This window comes from Octodon degus, unplaced genomic scaffold, assembly GCF_000260255.1.
Source record: "Octodon degus isolate 3935 unplaced genomic scaffold, OctDeg1.0 scaffold00026, whole genome shotgun sequence".
NCBI lineage: Eukaryota > Metazoa > Chordata > Mammalia > Rodentia > Octodontidae > Octodon > Octodon degus.
Window position 1 is genome coordinate 2,775,715 of NW_004524602.1, and position 16,094 is coordinate 2,791,808.

The 16,094-nt window shown below is 57.1% G+C and overlaps 1 protein-coding gene across 2 annotated transcripts; it reads right to left on the reverse strand.

The window, feature by feature from the left end:
• CUNH15orf39 (chromosome unknown C15orf39 homolog) lies at positions 1-8,289 on the reverse strand. Of its 2 annotated transcripts, none has more exons than XM_004628895.2 (3): positions 8,138-8,289; positions 2,637-5,471; positions 1-1,142 (listed from the first exon to the last, which is right to left on the reverse strand). In XM_004628895.2, exons 2-3 carry the CDS (start codon positions 5,419-5,421, stop codon positions 787-789), a joined length of 3,141 nt encoding a protein of 1,046 aa, XP_004628952.1. In that variant the 5' UTR covers positions 5,422-5,471; positions 8,138-8,289; the 3' UTR covers positions 1-786. The 2 variants fall into 2 exon arrangements, with proteins under 2 accessions (XP_004628952.1, XP_023568435.1); XM_023712667.1 differs by having other exon boundaries at positions 1,058-1,142; positions 2,587-5,471.
• Between the last annotated feature and the right edge of the window lie 7,805 nt (positions 8,290-16,094).

Here is a 16,094-nt window from a genome sequence, read left to right on the forward strand (position 1 = left end):
TCCAAAACCACTCAAATGCTTTAATAACCCAGGCTCCAAGTGCATCTCAAGCCCTTAAACAAGGCCAAGGGCCCAGCTGCCAGCCCAAAGCTCAAGCCAGCACCCTGCAGGGCAGTGGTCACAGCAGACATAGCTGACGGAGGCCATGCTGTGGCTGGGGGAGGACACTGGCCCTCAGCCAGATCTTCAGAGACTCAGCTGCCACTCAGTTCTGGCCCTTGCATTCTTGTGGCTGCCTGACAGAATGAAGAAAACAAAACAGTCCTGGGAGGTCTAGAGCAGGGGAGGCAGCTTGGGAAGTCACTTGTCAGTTTAGGGCCTCCTGGAGCAGGGGTGGCAAGCCCAGAAAGACGCTGGCACCAGGCTGGGCATTGTCCCTGTGGTAGCACTGTTGAAAAGTGTGAGCCATCTGTACAAGGTGCCACTTGAGACACGGAGGTGCTGCTGCCATCTCTGCCTCCTACTCTGGGCCTGGCGGAGGTCAAGGAGGGCCTGTATAGGGCCAGAGGAAGAGAGCACACCATATGGGTGTCGTATCACCCCACACCCCTGTGAGGTAGGCTGTGCTGTCCTATTTTATGAACAAGAAACGAAGACTGTAGAGAAAGGTAGAGCTTCTGTCCAGGTCATTGGTGAGGGAGGCAGTAGCCAGGGAAGAGGACCAACAGTCTCTGGCAAAGACCCTCGGCTTAGGCGCTCCCAGCTGGTGGCCGAATGAGGGCTTAGAATGCTCACAGAACAGGTACACAGACCAGGTGGCCATCCCAACAGCACTCACGATCTGTGCTACAGGGGTTGGCTCTGGCTGCCTAGCAGCTGTGGGGGCCGGTCAGGTCCAGAAGCCTTGTGGCCCCATGTGGGCAGTGCCAGGCCATTGAGCCAGGCGCTTTCCAGCAGGGTGCGGAAGCGGGCCCTGAGGGTAGGGCCTGGTGGGCTGGCACTAGCAGCAGGGACAGGAGAGGGACCCCGAGATGTTCCCTGGGCAGGTGCCTCTGTCTTCTCTGGGCTTCCTGGTGGCTTCCTCCCAGGTCTTCTGACCTTGGGGGCTGGTGACTTCCGAGCTGGAGATGGACCCTCTGGCTCATCTCTGGCCACAGCAGGTTCTGAGAGGGACACAGTTCCAGCCTTGGTATCAAGGTCACCTGGAAAATGAAGAGTCAGGCTATAGACCCCACACACCACCTCTCAGCTTCTAGAGTCACCAGCCAGGATGGCACAGAGGGTCACATGGCCTTTCCCCTCAAGCCCTGCTCCTGGCAAACACTACAACCCATCAGGTGAGAGCTCAGGCAGGAGAAGCTGTTTGCGACCAAGGACAAGTGCACACATCCAGATCAAAAACCACTGACTGAGCCCAAAACCTATTGTACAGGTAGGCAAACTGAGGCACACATGAGCCCCACCAGACATGAGAACCATCATTCTGCCACACCAGCCCCAGGACCCATCAAGAGCCAGCCAGGACTGCCCAGAAAGGGAGGTCAGAGTATGAAGGACAAGACCAGGAGGCCTGGCTATGAGCCCAGTGTATTCCAAGGAGCCTGCCACAGGGAGCAGGGGACCTCAGAAGAAACAGCAGCAGGGAATGTTCTCCAGAGGCACCTGTGGCTCAGGGACAAAGTAGGGACTGGGTACAAGTCAGACTGGCAGGCACCCATCTCACTGAGAATCCTGCCTAAAGAAAGAGTCCAGGTTGGAGTGCTGGACAGCCAGACCCTATCCGCATGCATCACCTGGACCCTGCCCTTTCTGACTCAGCAGGGCCCAGGGCAAAGCCACTACCGGGAGAAGGAGGGCAACTTTTGCAGGGAAACAACTAGACATAGGGCTGAGCCAGGGGCAGTAGAGGGGCACAGGACCCTGAGGATAGGCACACTAACACCACCCTTGCCTGAGATCATCCTGAAGGAGCCTGAGCGTCCACACTCTAGAATACCACAGCCATTGTGTGACCAGGTGGGCATAAAGAAAGCCAGCCAAGGGGCCGGGGAGATGGCTCAGTAGACTAAGCACTGCCCTGGCAAGGGCCTGAGTTCAATCCCTGGTTCTGCCAAAAAGAAAAAAAAAATAAAATAAAAAGAAAGCCAGCCAAGAATGGATGCCATACCTTATAGTTACTAGAGGGAACGCAAACCACACACAATGCTCAGACTCCTGTGGGATATTCTCTGTGCCTGCATGCTAGGGAGTCACCCCTCACTGGAAAACAAAACCGGGGTGAAAGGGAGCTAAGGGGGAAGCCAGTAGTGTGCAGCAGGTGGAGACACCAGGCACCACAGTCCAGCAGCAAATGGCTTTATCTGCAGCTCTGGCTCAGGAGAGGGAAAGCTGGGGTGTACAAAGACGGAGAAAAGGATATCAGGTAGAAGACAGGCCACAGCTAAGCCTCAGGAAGCCAAAGAAGTTTGCACCAAAGAAGAGAAAGGAGGGGAGAAGAGGAAAACGAGGAGGCCATCTAGGAAGGTTTCCATACTGACCACACACTGATTCTGAAGAGTCTAGAGGAAGATGGGTTCCCAGAGCCCACCCTGACACAAGTCCTTGGAATGAGCCACCCACAGGGACCCACTCACACCCTGCACACACCTGACACTCGTCACACAGCTCTGGTGGCTACTGGGGCTGCCCATGCTCACCCAGCTGGCGGCGGATGCAGTCGCGCCACTGCAGGCCCAGCAGGTCGGGGTAGAGGTCGGGCAGCTGGCGCAGGGCCAGCAGCTTGAGCATGCGTGAGGTGCAGCCATGCAGGGCACGCTCCCGCAGTGCACGCTCCTCTGACAGTGTGGTGGGCCGCAGCTCCACACGGTGCTCCTGCAGCACCTGGTCCACTGAGGCAGGTGGAAGTCGTGGGAAAAGCCGCTCCTTCACCAGGTGGATGGGCACGAAGAGGGCACCAGCCCGGACCACGTGGGGGAAGGGGCACTGCTGCGTGCACACGAACTTCTGCAACTGGGACAGCAGTCTGCCCAACAGTCCCTGGACAGCCTGGCAGTCCTGCCATGCAGCCCGGCCCCAAGGCCCAGCTACCTCCAGCCACTCACGTAACTTCTCAGGTGGGGAGTGGGCCACAGAGCCAGAGATAGCATCACACAGGGACGTGTGGAGCCCTGTAAAGTGCTGTTCAGTACAGTCTGCTGTGTCCGCTGTGGAAACCGGGGAAGGGGCAGGGGCAGGGGCAGGAGCAGGGGTAGGGGTAGGAGCTGGAGATGGAGTGGGGGTGGCAGCAGGAACAGGGACAGGGGTAGGGGCAGGGGAGGCCACAGTGATGGCTGGAGGACTGGGCAGGGCCAGGTTGAAGCAGGCCACTGGCAAGGGCTGAGTGAGAAGTTGCAGTCCCATGGATACAGGTGGTGGGGTGGGCACAGTGGGCTGTGGGGGCACGGGAGGTGGGGTGGGTGTGGATGGGTCCACAGCTGCAGGTAAGGGTGTTGGACGGAGGATCTTGAACTTCCGGAACATGAAAGCTACAGAGCTATGGAAGCTGGTCCTTGGGACTGCCTCTGCGGTCACTGGCATCCCAGGTGCTTCTGGAAAGCTGGTCCTTGGCGTGGCCTCCATGGTCTCTGGTTCCCCAGATACTTCTGTGACCATCCTTTTCAAGGCTGGCAAACCCGATACCGTGGTCTCCACAGCTGTCCCATCCACAGCTGTATCAGGGTTGGTATGCACCATAGGACCAGGGGACTTGACAGGGGCAGCCTCAACCTGAGTCTTCTTCACACTCAAATCCAGGGCCACCTCCTCACGGAGTGGGGAGCTCAGTCCTGAAGATTCCTCCTGGGAAGGCAGGGCCTCACTACCATCCTCATCTTGGCTCTCACAGGTGGCTGTGGCCTTGGCTGGCTCAGCTGTGGCCTTGGGGGTCTGTGTATCTAAGTAGTCCCGATAGGGGGCCAGGCTGAAGACGTTGTCAATGACAGGCATTGGAGGAGAACTGGGCAGCCGGGCATGCTCCTTCTGCCGGACAGACTGGTGGTCCTGCGCACACGTGCGAAGTGCTGGTGAGGTGCGGGGATCAGGGCTGTCCCGGATAATGATGGGCCCCCCAGGGTGTTCATCATGTTGGGGCTGGGGCTGAGGCTGCTCCTTCCTACAGCTGGGCAGCCACATCTTCTCAGCTTCTTGTGCTGGCTTCTCTGCAGGCCTAACAGGCTCAGAGCATGGGTGACTAGCCGGCAGAGGTTGGCACACCCGCTGGAAGGCACCAGACTGTGGTACAGGCTGCATACTGTTCTGGGGAGGTGGTGCACCTCCCAGGCCGGGGGATGCTCCATAGAGAGAGAGGTCATCCCGGGCATATGGAAAACCCAGAGTCTGTGGGGCAAAATCCAGTGGGCACCGTGGGGCAAGAGGGGGCTCCAACTTGAGGCTTGGCGAGGGGGCCGGGAGGGGGGCAGAAGGGTAGGAATAAGTATCCGGCCCTGACTGGGGCATGTAGGGCATCTGGGGTGCCTGTTGCTTCAGGTAGGAACTGCTCAGCCCACCAGCCTGGTACCTGGTCCCCTTGTGGGCTCCGAGGGGCTGCACAGGAAGTATGGAGCTATAGCTACCTGGCTTCTCCAGGTGACGACAGGCTGAGGCACAGGGCAGGGCCTGTGGAGGAGGTGGAAGTGGGTAGTGGGTAGGCACTGTCTCCTGGAAGGGTGGCCCCACAGGCTGGGCCAGCTGGGCCCATGGACTGGAGGGCCCTTCTGATACTGCCTGCTTGGGGTCCCCAGAGTAAGGAGCTGTGTACTTGGGGGCCAGGAAGGGTGTGCTGTGGACTGCCCGGTATTTGTCCAAGAATGCTGGGCATGGGGAGAAGCCCAGTGAGCCATCTTTGCCAGGTCCCCCAACTGGCACCCCACGTAAGAAGGTACCATCCAGGGTCTGGCCCTTGCCAGGAGCAGGGGTCAGAGAACAGGGAGGCTCCGCTGAAGGCAATAGGGCACCTGGCACCAATGTCCAGTCAACATCCAAAGGCCTCTTTGCTGGCCCCTCGCCCAGGCAAGTGGGCAGCCCATAGCATAAGGGGCTGCGGTAGACAGGCTTGGGTGCTGCCAATGGTGGGCCCGGGTATGCGTGAGCCTGGGGGCCAAAAGGCAGGAGATCCCCAGGGCCTGAGTCCTGCATCTTCTCAGAGCCTTCTGCTGGTGGCCGGTAGAGCAGGCAGTTGGTCAGCAGGCTGTCTGCCCGAAGTGGGGGTCCTGCCATGCTGGTAGGGTACAGGGGTGGATACGGGCTCCATGATGCCAGCCGCTCTGGCCCTACCTTGGAGGTGCCCCCCATAGGGCAAGAGAAGTAGGCCCCTTTGTAGCTACAGGCGTCCTGGCTGCCAGCAGAGGAGGGCAGGCCATGTCCAGATCCCGAGTTGGCCTCCAGGCGGGGCAACTTGCCATACATCATGGGCCCCAGGCTCCCCAGGGGCCGCTTCTCTGCCATCACTGGGCAGGTGTCAAGCCCTCCAGGGCCACTGCTGCCTCACTGTGGACCTAGGGAAGGAAGACCAGTGGTGAGCAGGCACACGTGAAGCACAGGCTGTAGACCAGGCTCTTTGGCTCACTGCCCCCAGACAAACTGGCACTCAGCAGGCTCAGGTTAGACCACACACAGGAGACAAAATATGGCGGTTCTCTGACTCTGTTTCTTGAAAGAGTTTGAGACAGGGTCACCCTATGTACTTTAGGCTGACTTGAACTCATTACGTAGCCCAGGGTGGTCACAATGATCTCCCTGTCTCAGCCTCCTGAATGTTAGGATCATAGGCATGTGCAGTTATGCCTGGCTCTGACTCTATGTTCTAAACCATAAAACCATCTGTTGATGCCAAGTGTGGGGACTACAAAGACCGTATCTTAAAAAACAAATATTAAAATAAAATCCAAAAAGAAAATAAATAAAATCCAAGCCACAGAACCCAGGCTTCCCCTACAAGTTCAGATTTAAAAAAAAAAAAAAAAAAAAAAAAAAAAAAAAAAACCCCGGGCCCCCCCCACAAGTTCAGATTTAAAAAAAAAAAAAAAAAAAAAAAAAAATAGCATAGCTAGCTGCCTGGCAAGCACAAGGTCCTGAGTTCAATCCCCAGTACCACCAAAAAAAAAAAAAAAGTAGTGTAGCTAGGCTCCAATCTAGGGTCCCTGGCCCAGAGCCAATGCTAATTCTGGACCTGGCTTTGGAGGGTAATCATTCCCCTAGGAGAGGTGGCCCCGAGGCTGGGTGCATACAAGCAAACACCAGCAGCAGCACCCAGGCTCTCCAGCAGATGGAGCTGTGGTGCCAGCAGGAAGGTCCCAGAGCAAAGGAAAAGCCCGCGTTTGCCCTGGGCCTCATATACCAAGGAATAGGCTGTGTGCGCAGGAGCATATGTGGGAAAAAGCCCAAGGAGGAGGTCCTAAGAGCCCAGAGTGCTCACTGCCCCCCACCCCCAAGGTACTTTCCCCAACTTGGTGCTGGAGAAAGTCTAAGGTCCCAGGCAAGGCCACAGGAAGAAAGGGTGCAAGACCAAGAGAGGTCAAGGGAGGATTCCTTAACATCAGGCCTGCTTCGGCCACACCATTCTCCAGCCTGTTTTGCACACCCCATTCCCCAAGACTGTCCATGGCTTCAAAGGGATGAATCAGCTCAATCTTGCTATGATGAGGCCAAGGGCCAAGTGTCACAGGTTTCTGTCACCAGCAAGCAAGGACCGGAGCTCTCCTCCCTTCTGGCTAGTGGCCAAATGACAGCCAGAGGCCGAGTTAAGACCAGTGAGGGGACAACACCAGGGTAACAGGGGGCTGATGCCCACTCTCAGCTTAGCCTGACTGTGAGAGGGAGCCAGGCAGGGCTCCAGGAAAGAAATCTGGTCCATCTGGCTAGCATGCAATCTTCAGGGGTGCCTGGGTAAGGCATGAGGGGCAGCAGGACCCAGGCCACAGTTCTACAAGCAGTGCTAGGTAAGGATCTATATTCTGGGATGGAGGTGGGATGCTGTGCACTTGAGAAGCTTGGGATTCATTAAGCATGGCTCTGGTCTCAGACACACCCCTCTTCCTCAGGCTTGCTCTATACCAACCCCCAGCCCCAGAAATTACCCTCTCCTGGGCCCAGCCCAGCCTGTGCCCTTTGCCCTGGAGGCTTGGGAGACTCCTTGGGAATTCAGCCACCAAACACTAGGCCCCCTGAGACACTCAAGAGTCTTGCTTCTCCAGCAACACAGCAGGGACCTCAGGGTGGAGGTGACCTTACTTCCTGTCAGTGGGGCTCCTCCCCAAATCAGAGGGCAGCCAAAAAGTAGGTGCTCCTTCCCCACCACAAAGGAGGTGGCAAAAGGCTGCCTGGAGGGCGCCCCGGGGACCAGGAGCCGTCGTCACCCTCGTGGGGAGAGTTCTGTGGGTCTTAGCTGAGCTCCAGCCTTAGCCAGGCCCAGGGCAGGGTTCAGAGGACCAGGGAAAGCACAGGCAGGGACATCAGGACTCAGACAATGGTTCCATTAGCAGTGTCCGATAAGGACGATTAGTGACCCATGCCCAACTTCTACCTCATGGCATCTGGGCACTCCTGGAGGCGGATGGGCCCCACTTCCCTGGCCAGACTCCCGGTTCTCCAAGGCTCCAGGGGAAGGCGGGTGCGAGATCGGCTTGCCCCCTTGCCCCTGCAAGCCGCACCGGACCGCGCGGGTTTCCGGGTGCCTACAAGCCCTCCCGTTAACACTGGGTTCAAATGTACCCCAGCAAGCTGACACACAGGCACTACGACTCGTGCACTTCGAGCCTGCTCGTGCGCACACTGCCCCAGCCTGCACCCGCGCAAACAGCTGAGGCCCCCCGAACAGGCGCGGAGTTCTGAGCCGCTGCCTCGGGCGACCCCGCCGGCTGGGCCGAGGCCAGAGTGTGAGTCACGAGCGGCGCGGAGCCCGCGGGGCCGCCCCACCGCGCCCCTCCCCCACGTCGTCCCCGCCCGGGACCCACGTGAGCCGCCCGGGGGCTGAGGCTCGGCGCGGCTCCTCCTCGCCGCCGGAGCCCCAGACCGCGACCCGCCCTCCGGAAGCCGCGGCCCGGGCCCCGCTCGTTCTGGGCCGGCCGGTGGGGGCGCCCTGGGGCTGCGCCCGCCCCCGCCCCACGCGCCGCGACGAACTCGGCCCAAGTTTCCGCACCCGCCCGCGCGGGCTCCGACCTACCTGCTGGACGCCGGGCCTCGCGTTGCCGCCGCCCGGGACCACGGCCGCATCCTCTGGCGCGGCCCACGCCGCCTGTCCCAGTCCGGCCGGGTCAGCGCGGGAAGTCGAGGATACCACTGCCGGAGCCACCCAGGGTGCAGCCGCTCGCGCCGCCGCCGGGCGCCGTCTGCGGTCCCGAGCGGGGCGGGGCGGAGGCGGGCCGGGGGCGGGCCGGGGCGGGGCCGAGCCTCCTCTGAGAGCAGCGCTCCCCAGGGTGCCGGAGCCGCGCGGGACACCTCGGCCTCGCTCCTTGCATCGACCAGCGCGGGCAGCCTCGCGCCCTTGCCCGGTCCTCGCGCTGGTTTGCGTGTCCGTTATCACTTTGTAACCCTGTGACCTTGTGCGGTGACGTCGCCAGCCTTGACAGAGGTGGTCTGAAACACCTGCACTCAATCGGTTCCTGACTATCTTGGTCAGAACTGGTTGTATCAGGGGGCTGGCAGGGCGCATTACAGACGCGATAGCCGGCTCTCTCGCTGTCTGAGGAAGGGGTGCTCTCCCGACCCCGGGATGGGAAGGAGAGTGTGGGGGAAGGGTTGCTGAATGTTCTAGGTGGGTAGTGTTGCTGAACCTTTCCTGTGGAAACAACTCCTGCCGTGTATCCCGGGAGGTTGGATAGGTGCACTGTCCCCAGTCAAAAGTGGTATTTGCAAAGAGGGATGCAAGGGACAGACTCGGGTCCCCTGATTGTAGATGAGCACCCCTACCCCTGTGCCCTCTTTTCTCTAGTCCCGGTACTCCTAGGGCTTTCCAAGGACTGGGGACAGATGCCTATGTGAGGGAAGGAAGGCAGGTGGATGTGGCAAAGGTCCAGGCAAGTTCAGGGAGCAGGAGCAGCCAGGCCACCTCAGAAACGAAGGTCAGGCTGCCTGAGTCAGAGCAGAGCAGCCCAGGCACAGGTGTCCCAGCCTGGAAGCAGCTGGAGTGGGAGGAGGGGCTGGGCTCAGGTGGGACTGGGAAGAGGAAGTGAGGTCACCTGGGACAGGAGAGGGTGTCACCTATGCAGCTGGACCATAGTCTGGAAAGATCTGAGAGGAGACTTGGAGGGTTGGGGCTGTCTCTCTCCCCAGGTCACTTGCAAAATGGGATAAAATCCCAGGTTTCTTGGCACCCAGACTGGGGACCCAGGGGAGGCTTCCTGCAGCCACAGCTTGGTGTGAGGGAAGTACATCAGTGCACAGACAGCTTGGGGACACAACCCGGTGACAGCCTTAGCCCCAGTTAAGAGACTTTATGCTCAGCTCCTTATACCCACCTCTGCCCAGCTAGTTCTGGGTGGGGAGGGAGGAGGGCAATTTCCTCAATACTGGGGCCCAGGACGCCCAGATTGTGTGCAAAGGTGTGCCTGGTGGCCTCTAATTTCCCCAAACTTAGTAGGACCCAGCCTAAGACAAGCCACCTTGGGTTCTGCAGCCCTTCTACATCTTTTTTTTTTTACTCTACATCTTAATTCAGCCGCAACTCCCAGGAACACACGCCATGCATCTGGGGCTTGCCATTCTGTTCTCCTGGACTGTCAAAAAAAGCCGTGTCCTGGGCCCTGAGTGTGGGACATCATGTGTGTGTCGGGAGGGGGGTAGGACCTGCTTGCAAACTGGGAGGCCCTGCAGGGGGCCAGGTGACTGCATTCCTCCTGCCAAGGCTTTGCTTGACCCCTGACCTCTGCCCCCTCTGTTCCCCAAGCATCATGGGGAACACTCTAAAGCCACCCTCACCAACTGCTGCCCTGGGAGTTCCCAAGAGATAGGAGCGCTGTGGTCCTGGTGTCCTGGTAAAAGGCAGTGAAGGAAGATCTGCCCTCAGTGGGCTTCCAGGATAAGGTTAGCAAAGCAACACAGAAAACCCTTCCCCCTCCCAGCTCCACACAGGCCCCAAAAGGGGTACACCCGTCCTCCTTTATATGTTGATGGGTATTGCTGACTTTGCCAGGCAAGATGACCCCTCAGCTCTGTGGACCTCAGCCTGCTGTGATTATGAGATAATGTTCTACCCACTAATGGACCACACCAACTCCTTACAAAACTTCCCTTCCTCAAAGAAGCTCCTTCCGCCTGCCTGGCAAGTGAACGGTCCTGAGTTTGATCCCTGGTACCACCAAAGGAAAAAAAAAAAAAAGAGAAGCTCCCTCTCACCCCAGAGAAGGGAGGGATGGCGATGGCACCACCCTACAGACAGGGAATTTGGTGCTTTGCCTTATAACCCAGCAGTGTTGTAAGTTTAGCCATCCTCCATCCTAAACTGCCTCCTTCAGGGAGCCCCTGATTGCTACTGCTGCACTCTTCTCCTTTCTCCTCTCCCACCACTAGAAGAGCACTTCAGGGTTGGTGGGTGGTGACTAGGAGTGCTTACAGGAGCCTGGCTCTGTGCTAGCCACTTAATAGCTATTATCTCAAGGGCTCAGTGGACTAAGCACCTGCTTAGGCAAGCACAGAGACCGGGTTCGATACCAGCACCACATGCCATACCAGCCCCACCCATGGATGCACTGAGCTGGCCACCAAGACCAGGCATGGTGGGCACACAACTATAATCCCAGTGCTGGGGAGGCTGAAAACAGAGGGATCACTATAAGGCCAACCTGTGTAATAAGAGCCTAAATCAAACACATTAAAAAAAAAAAAAAAAAAAAAAAAAAAAGGGCCCGCCAAATAGCTCAGTGGATTAAAGTGCCTGTTTAGGCACAGCACAGCACAGCACGGCAACCGGCCAGGGTTCAATCCCAGGTGTGCCATGCTGGCCCTGCCCCCAGGGCACACTGAGACAGATTGAGACTGGGCATGGCGGCGCACCCCTGTAATACCAGCTCTTTGAGAGGCTAAATACAGGCGTATCACTACGAGTCTGATCTATGCAGTGAGACCCTGTAGACCTTGTACTAAAATACAAAAAAAAAAAAAAAAAAAAGGTATCTCACATAATCCCTGTAGCCAGATGGGACAGGAGCTTGTAAAACAAACTGAGGTTTGATCCTCTGAACAGTGTGACAAGCAGACCTCTTGTTAAGGTTTAAGTGTCAAATGTCCCCTAGGAACTCAAGTAGTAAGGGCTTGCTCCCCAGCAGCCATGTTCAGAGTTGAGGCCCAGAACGTGACTGAATCCTAAGAGCTGTAGAGTAGATTAGTCCACCTATGAGATCATAATCTGATGGTGTTACTGGAAGTGATGGACATAGGGGCGGGGTCTAGCTGGAGAAAGCGGATTACAGGTTGAGGCTTCCCCATCTTTGGCTGCTGGAAGGTGAGCAGCTGGATTAAGCCACACCTTCCACCCAGAGGTGTCTGCCTCCTTCAGGCCTGAGAACAATGGAGCCGGCCAAGCGTGGACTGTAACCTCGGGGACCCAAATAACTCTTTCCTCCTTTCAACTGCTTCACAGTGAGGAGAAGTGGGCACACCCTTAGGCTGTTTGCTCACATGCCAAGCAGGCATGATTGCAGCGGGTTCCAGGCTCCACTGCCTTTGCCTTCACAGATGGTTTATAGTCAACTCTCAGCAGGGGTGGCGCAGGAAGAAAAGAGGCGGCTGGTCACACAGCTGAGAAATGAGGAACTAAAGAGCCCAGAGTCCGGGAGTCCGGAGTCTAGGTGCTGTGGTTGGCAGCCAGACTTGGAGCACCTCAGGCTTCTTAGGTCCCATGAGATCTGGGGGCGGAAGATCCCGAGAGATCCCCGAATTTCATAGAAATTGCAGGGAGACCAAAGTGTAGGGAAAGACACCCCATCCAATGTCAGCGCTCCCAGGAGGATCTCTGAGGGGCTTCTGCCTGCCTGTTGACTAGAAAGAAAAGTTCAAGCATAATAATTTGGGGAACTTGCCAGGTGTGGTGGCACACTTGTAATCTTAGCACTCCTCCAGAGGCTGAGGCAGGAGGCTAGCCTGGTAAACCCTGACCCCCACCCAGAAAAAAATGATTAATTTATGGATCTCCCAGGCATACTGATCTGCCTTCTCGCCTTCTATCCTTCCTGTCCCCAAACAGGGCCCAAGGCTTCAGCTGCCTCTGAGGGCTTCTTGGACCAGAAAGAGTCCTCAGGAATAGATCTGCTGGGCCTAAGGAGGGACAGAATGTCCCTTGTCCTGGCTATATCAGAGCCCAGCCACTGGTGGGTCTGGCTTGTGCTGAGTGTGGGAAATCCTCCCTTCCTGTCCCTCTCCCTCTGAGCCATCACTCTTGGCACAGTCTCTCTTTACTCCCACTCCTCAGCCAGCTGTTGCCGTAGCAGCCCCACGACCAGCCCAAATTTGAAGGTTAGACTTCCACAGTCTGCACCGTGCATTCTCTCTGTGGCAGCTGCAGCTCCAACTCTGGCCACTAAGTCCCCTGGGCCTCTCCAGGAAGCACTGAAGTCTGAGTTCACTCCTCTCTTAGCCTGTATGTTCTGCACTCCCCCCCCCCCAACCCTCACCCCTGCTCCTGTGCTAAAATGCCTTGGTTTCCTCCGGCCTGGTTTGTCTACAGGACGAAGGATGGCCCCAGAGCAAGACCTGGGCCACCCAAGCAATGGGCCTCAGGGCTGTGGAGCAATGGTTTAGTGGCAGGAGAAGGTCTCAGCATGTGTGAGAGGGAAGAAAGGCAAGAAACCTTGGTAGGCCCAGAGACCCCAAAATCCCCTCTTAGCCTGGCATCTCAGGACGCAGACCTGTTTCCTGCCTGGTGTTTGCAGCATGAGGCCCCAGAGGGGCTGCTGCGTGCCAGGGCTCTGGCAGCAGGCGTGGCACCAGGCTTCCTGCAGGCCTGCTTGGAGCCGCCTCCTTGTCCTGGGGCTTCTCCCTCTCTAGGATGGAAGAACACCTGGCTGTTCCCTACCTGTCTCCTGCCGACCGCTAGGAGGCCCCTGGACAGGGAGGAGACCCAGGATTGCCAACCACTCGCCCACCAGGAGGGTGAGGCCCTCCCTGGTTGGCCTCTGCTGGCTCCCTGACCGCCTGCTTCCCCCCCTCCCCCCCTCCCCCCCCTCTGGGGGGAATCCCCTCCCCCATCTCAGACAGCATAGCTGCTTCCAGGTCTGTGGTTTGGGCCCAGGCGGCCATGCCCATGGCCCTGACTCCAGCCCAGCGCCTGCCCTTTCCTTTGGCAGGCCTTTGGCCTCAGCAGGAATCACCTTCCTCCCTAGCTCCCCAGTTTTTTGAGCAGAGGTTTTGAACAGCTGCCCATACAGCTCTTCCACACCCTGCCAGGCCCTGGGCTCCCTGCCCCCATGCTGGGGCACCTACCCTCCTACAGTGGGCAGGCTGGGGACACTGTCACTGAAGCCTGGCTAGGGCAGGCTGGACGGCAGGGTCTGGCCAGGTGGCTGGCTCCGCTGCCCCCTCATTAGCAGCCTGCTGGGGTCTCTGTCACTTAAGGCTGGTTACCAGGCAACCGCATCAGAAAAGGGCTCGCGCTGGCTCTGGGCTGGCACAGCAGTGGTGGCACAGCCCAGTGGCCAGGGTCACAGGCAGGAGGCCTTTCTCTACTCTGTAGGTGGGGTCGGCAGCACCTGAGGGCCCTGTCATCCCTGTCATCTTGTTGGCTTCAACACGTAGCCTGGGCCTCAATCACACCCCACACTCGGTCGGGCCTTTTGGGGGCCAGAGGCAGTCCCAGAGCTCTACAAAGGAGCATTCTGTGGCGGGGGTAGGGAGGCCTCAAAAGCCAGGCTTCCCAGACTTTGGTTTGACCCTGCTTGTCCTCTTAGTGGCTTTGGCCCCCTCACAGCCTGCTGCCTGATCTGCAGAATGGGCCTGCAACCAGGGCATAAACTGCTCAGCACAGCACCTCTCCACACCCACTCCTTCCCCTCCTCCAGCCCCTGTGCCCACAGCCCATATCCAGGCCACCCCACATGCTAGGTGACCCAGGAAGGTGCCACCTCCATGTCCCAAAATAGCCCTCTGCACTATCCTGTCTCTTCTCCCTGTGCCTGCTGACTTGTTTATTTATCTGTTTATTATTGTGATTTTTAATCTATGCATTTAATACAGGGTCTCGCTATGAAGCTCAGACTCATAGTGATCCTCCTGTCTCAGCCTCCTCAGCGCTGGGATCATAGACATGTGCCACCACCCCAAGTCTTAGTGGTTGGTTCAGAACACCCAGGGCAGAGCCAGCATGGCATGTGGTACCCGGGATGGAACCCAGGTCCTTGCACTTGCCAGGCTAGTGCTTAGACCACTGAGCTATGTTTCCAGCCCCTATCTGTTTATTGTATTTTGTTTTGTTATTTATTTTTTATTTTATTTCATTTTTTGTGACATGGTCTCACTATGTAACTCAGGCTGGCCTTGAACTCGAAGCAGTTCTCCTGTCTGAGTCTCGCAAGTGCTGGGATTACAGGTATGTGCTGCCACATCCAGCTTGTTTGTTTTATTTTATTTTTTTGTAGATGGCTTAGCCCACCCTGGGGGCAGGGCTGGCACGGCATGTGATGCTGGGGATCGAACCCTGGTCCATGTGCTTGCCTAAGCAGGTACTTTAGACCACTGAGCTATCTTGTCCACCCTTGTTTTATTTTTGAGACAGGGTCTTGTTATGCAATTCGGGCAGTTTGGGCTGACCTCACTATAGTCCAGGCTGGCCTCAAACTCAGTGGTGATCCTCCTGCCTCAGCCTCCCAAATGCTGAGATTACAGGTGTGTATGTTTGACATGTTCTTTTAATACAACAGTCTTTCCTGTGTCGTAGGCATAGTTTTAAATGTTTTTCAAGTATCAACTCATTTAATTTATTTAATCCATTTATTGGATTAAGTAATTTAATCCATTTACTTTATTAATCCACTTAGTGGATTAAATGAGTTAATGCTGAGTGAGGGTGTGGGAGGCCTAGTCACCCCTCCTCCCATGCTGGGGGCGCCTCCCTGTTCCCTGGGTTGGGCCTCATCCATCCTTCTTCCTGCCACAGCAGCCAGGCTGGTGTCGCCAGGGGCAGGCTAGCGTTCCAGGAAGAGCAGTGGTGGCTAATTAAAACTTGGGCTCAGGGAAGCCCTCTTGGGGCTAGGATTGCCTCAGTTGGCTCCTTGGGGGGTCCCTTAATTGGCCCCCTGGGTCCCAGCAATGATGCAAGCTCTCACACAGATGACAACAGGCAGGGAGGGAGGGGAAGGAGGAAGAAACAGGTTGGCAAAAAAATAATAACACCACCCCTCCCGTGGTGAGGGGTAGGGACTCTGGATCCCCAGACTGTCCCTGAAGAGCCTGGGCTTGTGCCTGTGTTGCCCGCCTCTCTGAGCTCCATTTCACCCCTGAAAAGGGGAGAGTGATAAACATTTCAGTGGAGGAGGATTGCTGTGGGAAGAGGGGCTGGAAAGAACTGAGTGCAGCCGCCGGGCCTGGCTCAGAGACAGGGCCTCGTAAAATTGGAGCAATTATCATCACAGTTATTCAGCTGTTATTATTGCCCAAGTCCTTCCCTGTCTGTCATCTCCTGCAGCTCTCAGTGCCTCCTGGGCCGATGGAAAACGGAAAAGAGACAAGCACTTGTGGGGGACCACTCTAGATTCTGGGTGCCTGTAGGGGTGGGGAAGGGGAGGGGCAGGTGAGGCCAAGTGGGTCCCAAGTGACCTGAGATTCTGCAGCTTGGAGCAGCCTTGACCCAGGGGGGGCAGCGCAGCAAGCAGAGACGAGGCAGCACGGGGACCAGCGGGACCTGTGTGGGTGACAGGTGACAACTGGAATCTGGCCCTCACCCTCCCACCATTTGAAGGGGCAGGGCCCAGGTCCAGAAAGAGCCAGGGCTGTGTGGACCCTTCTAACAGAATGGCCCAGCTCACTGATGTCACCTGTCATAGGCTGCCAACGACATTGCTATGTTTCAGCGTGTCCCCAGATTTTCCATGTTGTAATGTTTTCTTTCTTTCTTTCTTTCTTTCTCTCTTTCTTTCTTTCTTTCTTTCTTTCTTTCTTTCTTTCTTTCTTCTTTCTTTCTTTCTTTCTTTCTT

Excerpts from the sequence above, each read along its gene's own strand:
- CUNH15orf39 (XM_004628895.2), bottom strand. The coding sequence starts at position 5,421 with ATGGCAGAGAAGCGGCCCCTGGGGAGCCTGGGGCCCATGATGTATGGC. Across the intron at positions 1,143-2,636 it reads CTGCATCCGCCGCCAGCTGG|GTGACCTTGATACCAAGGCT; the intron begins GTGAGCATGGGC and ends TTCATTTTCCAG.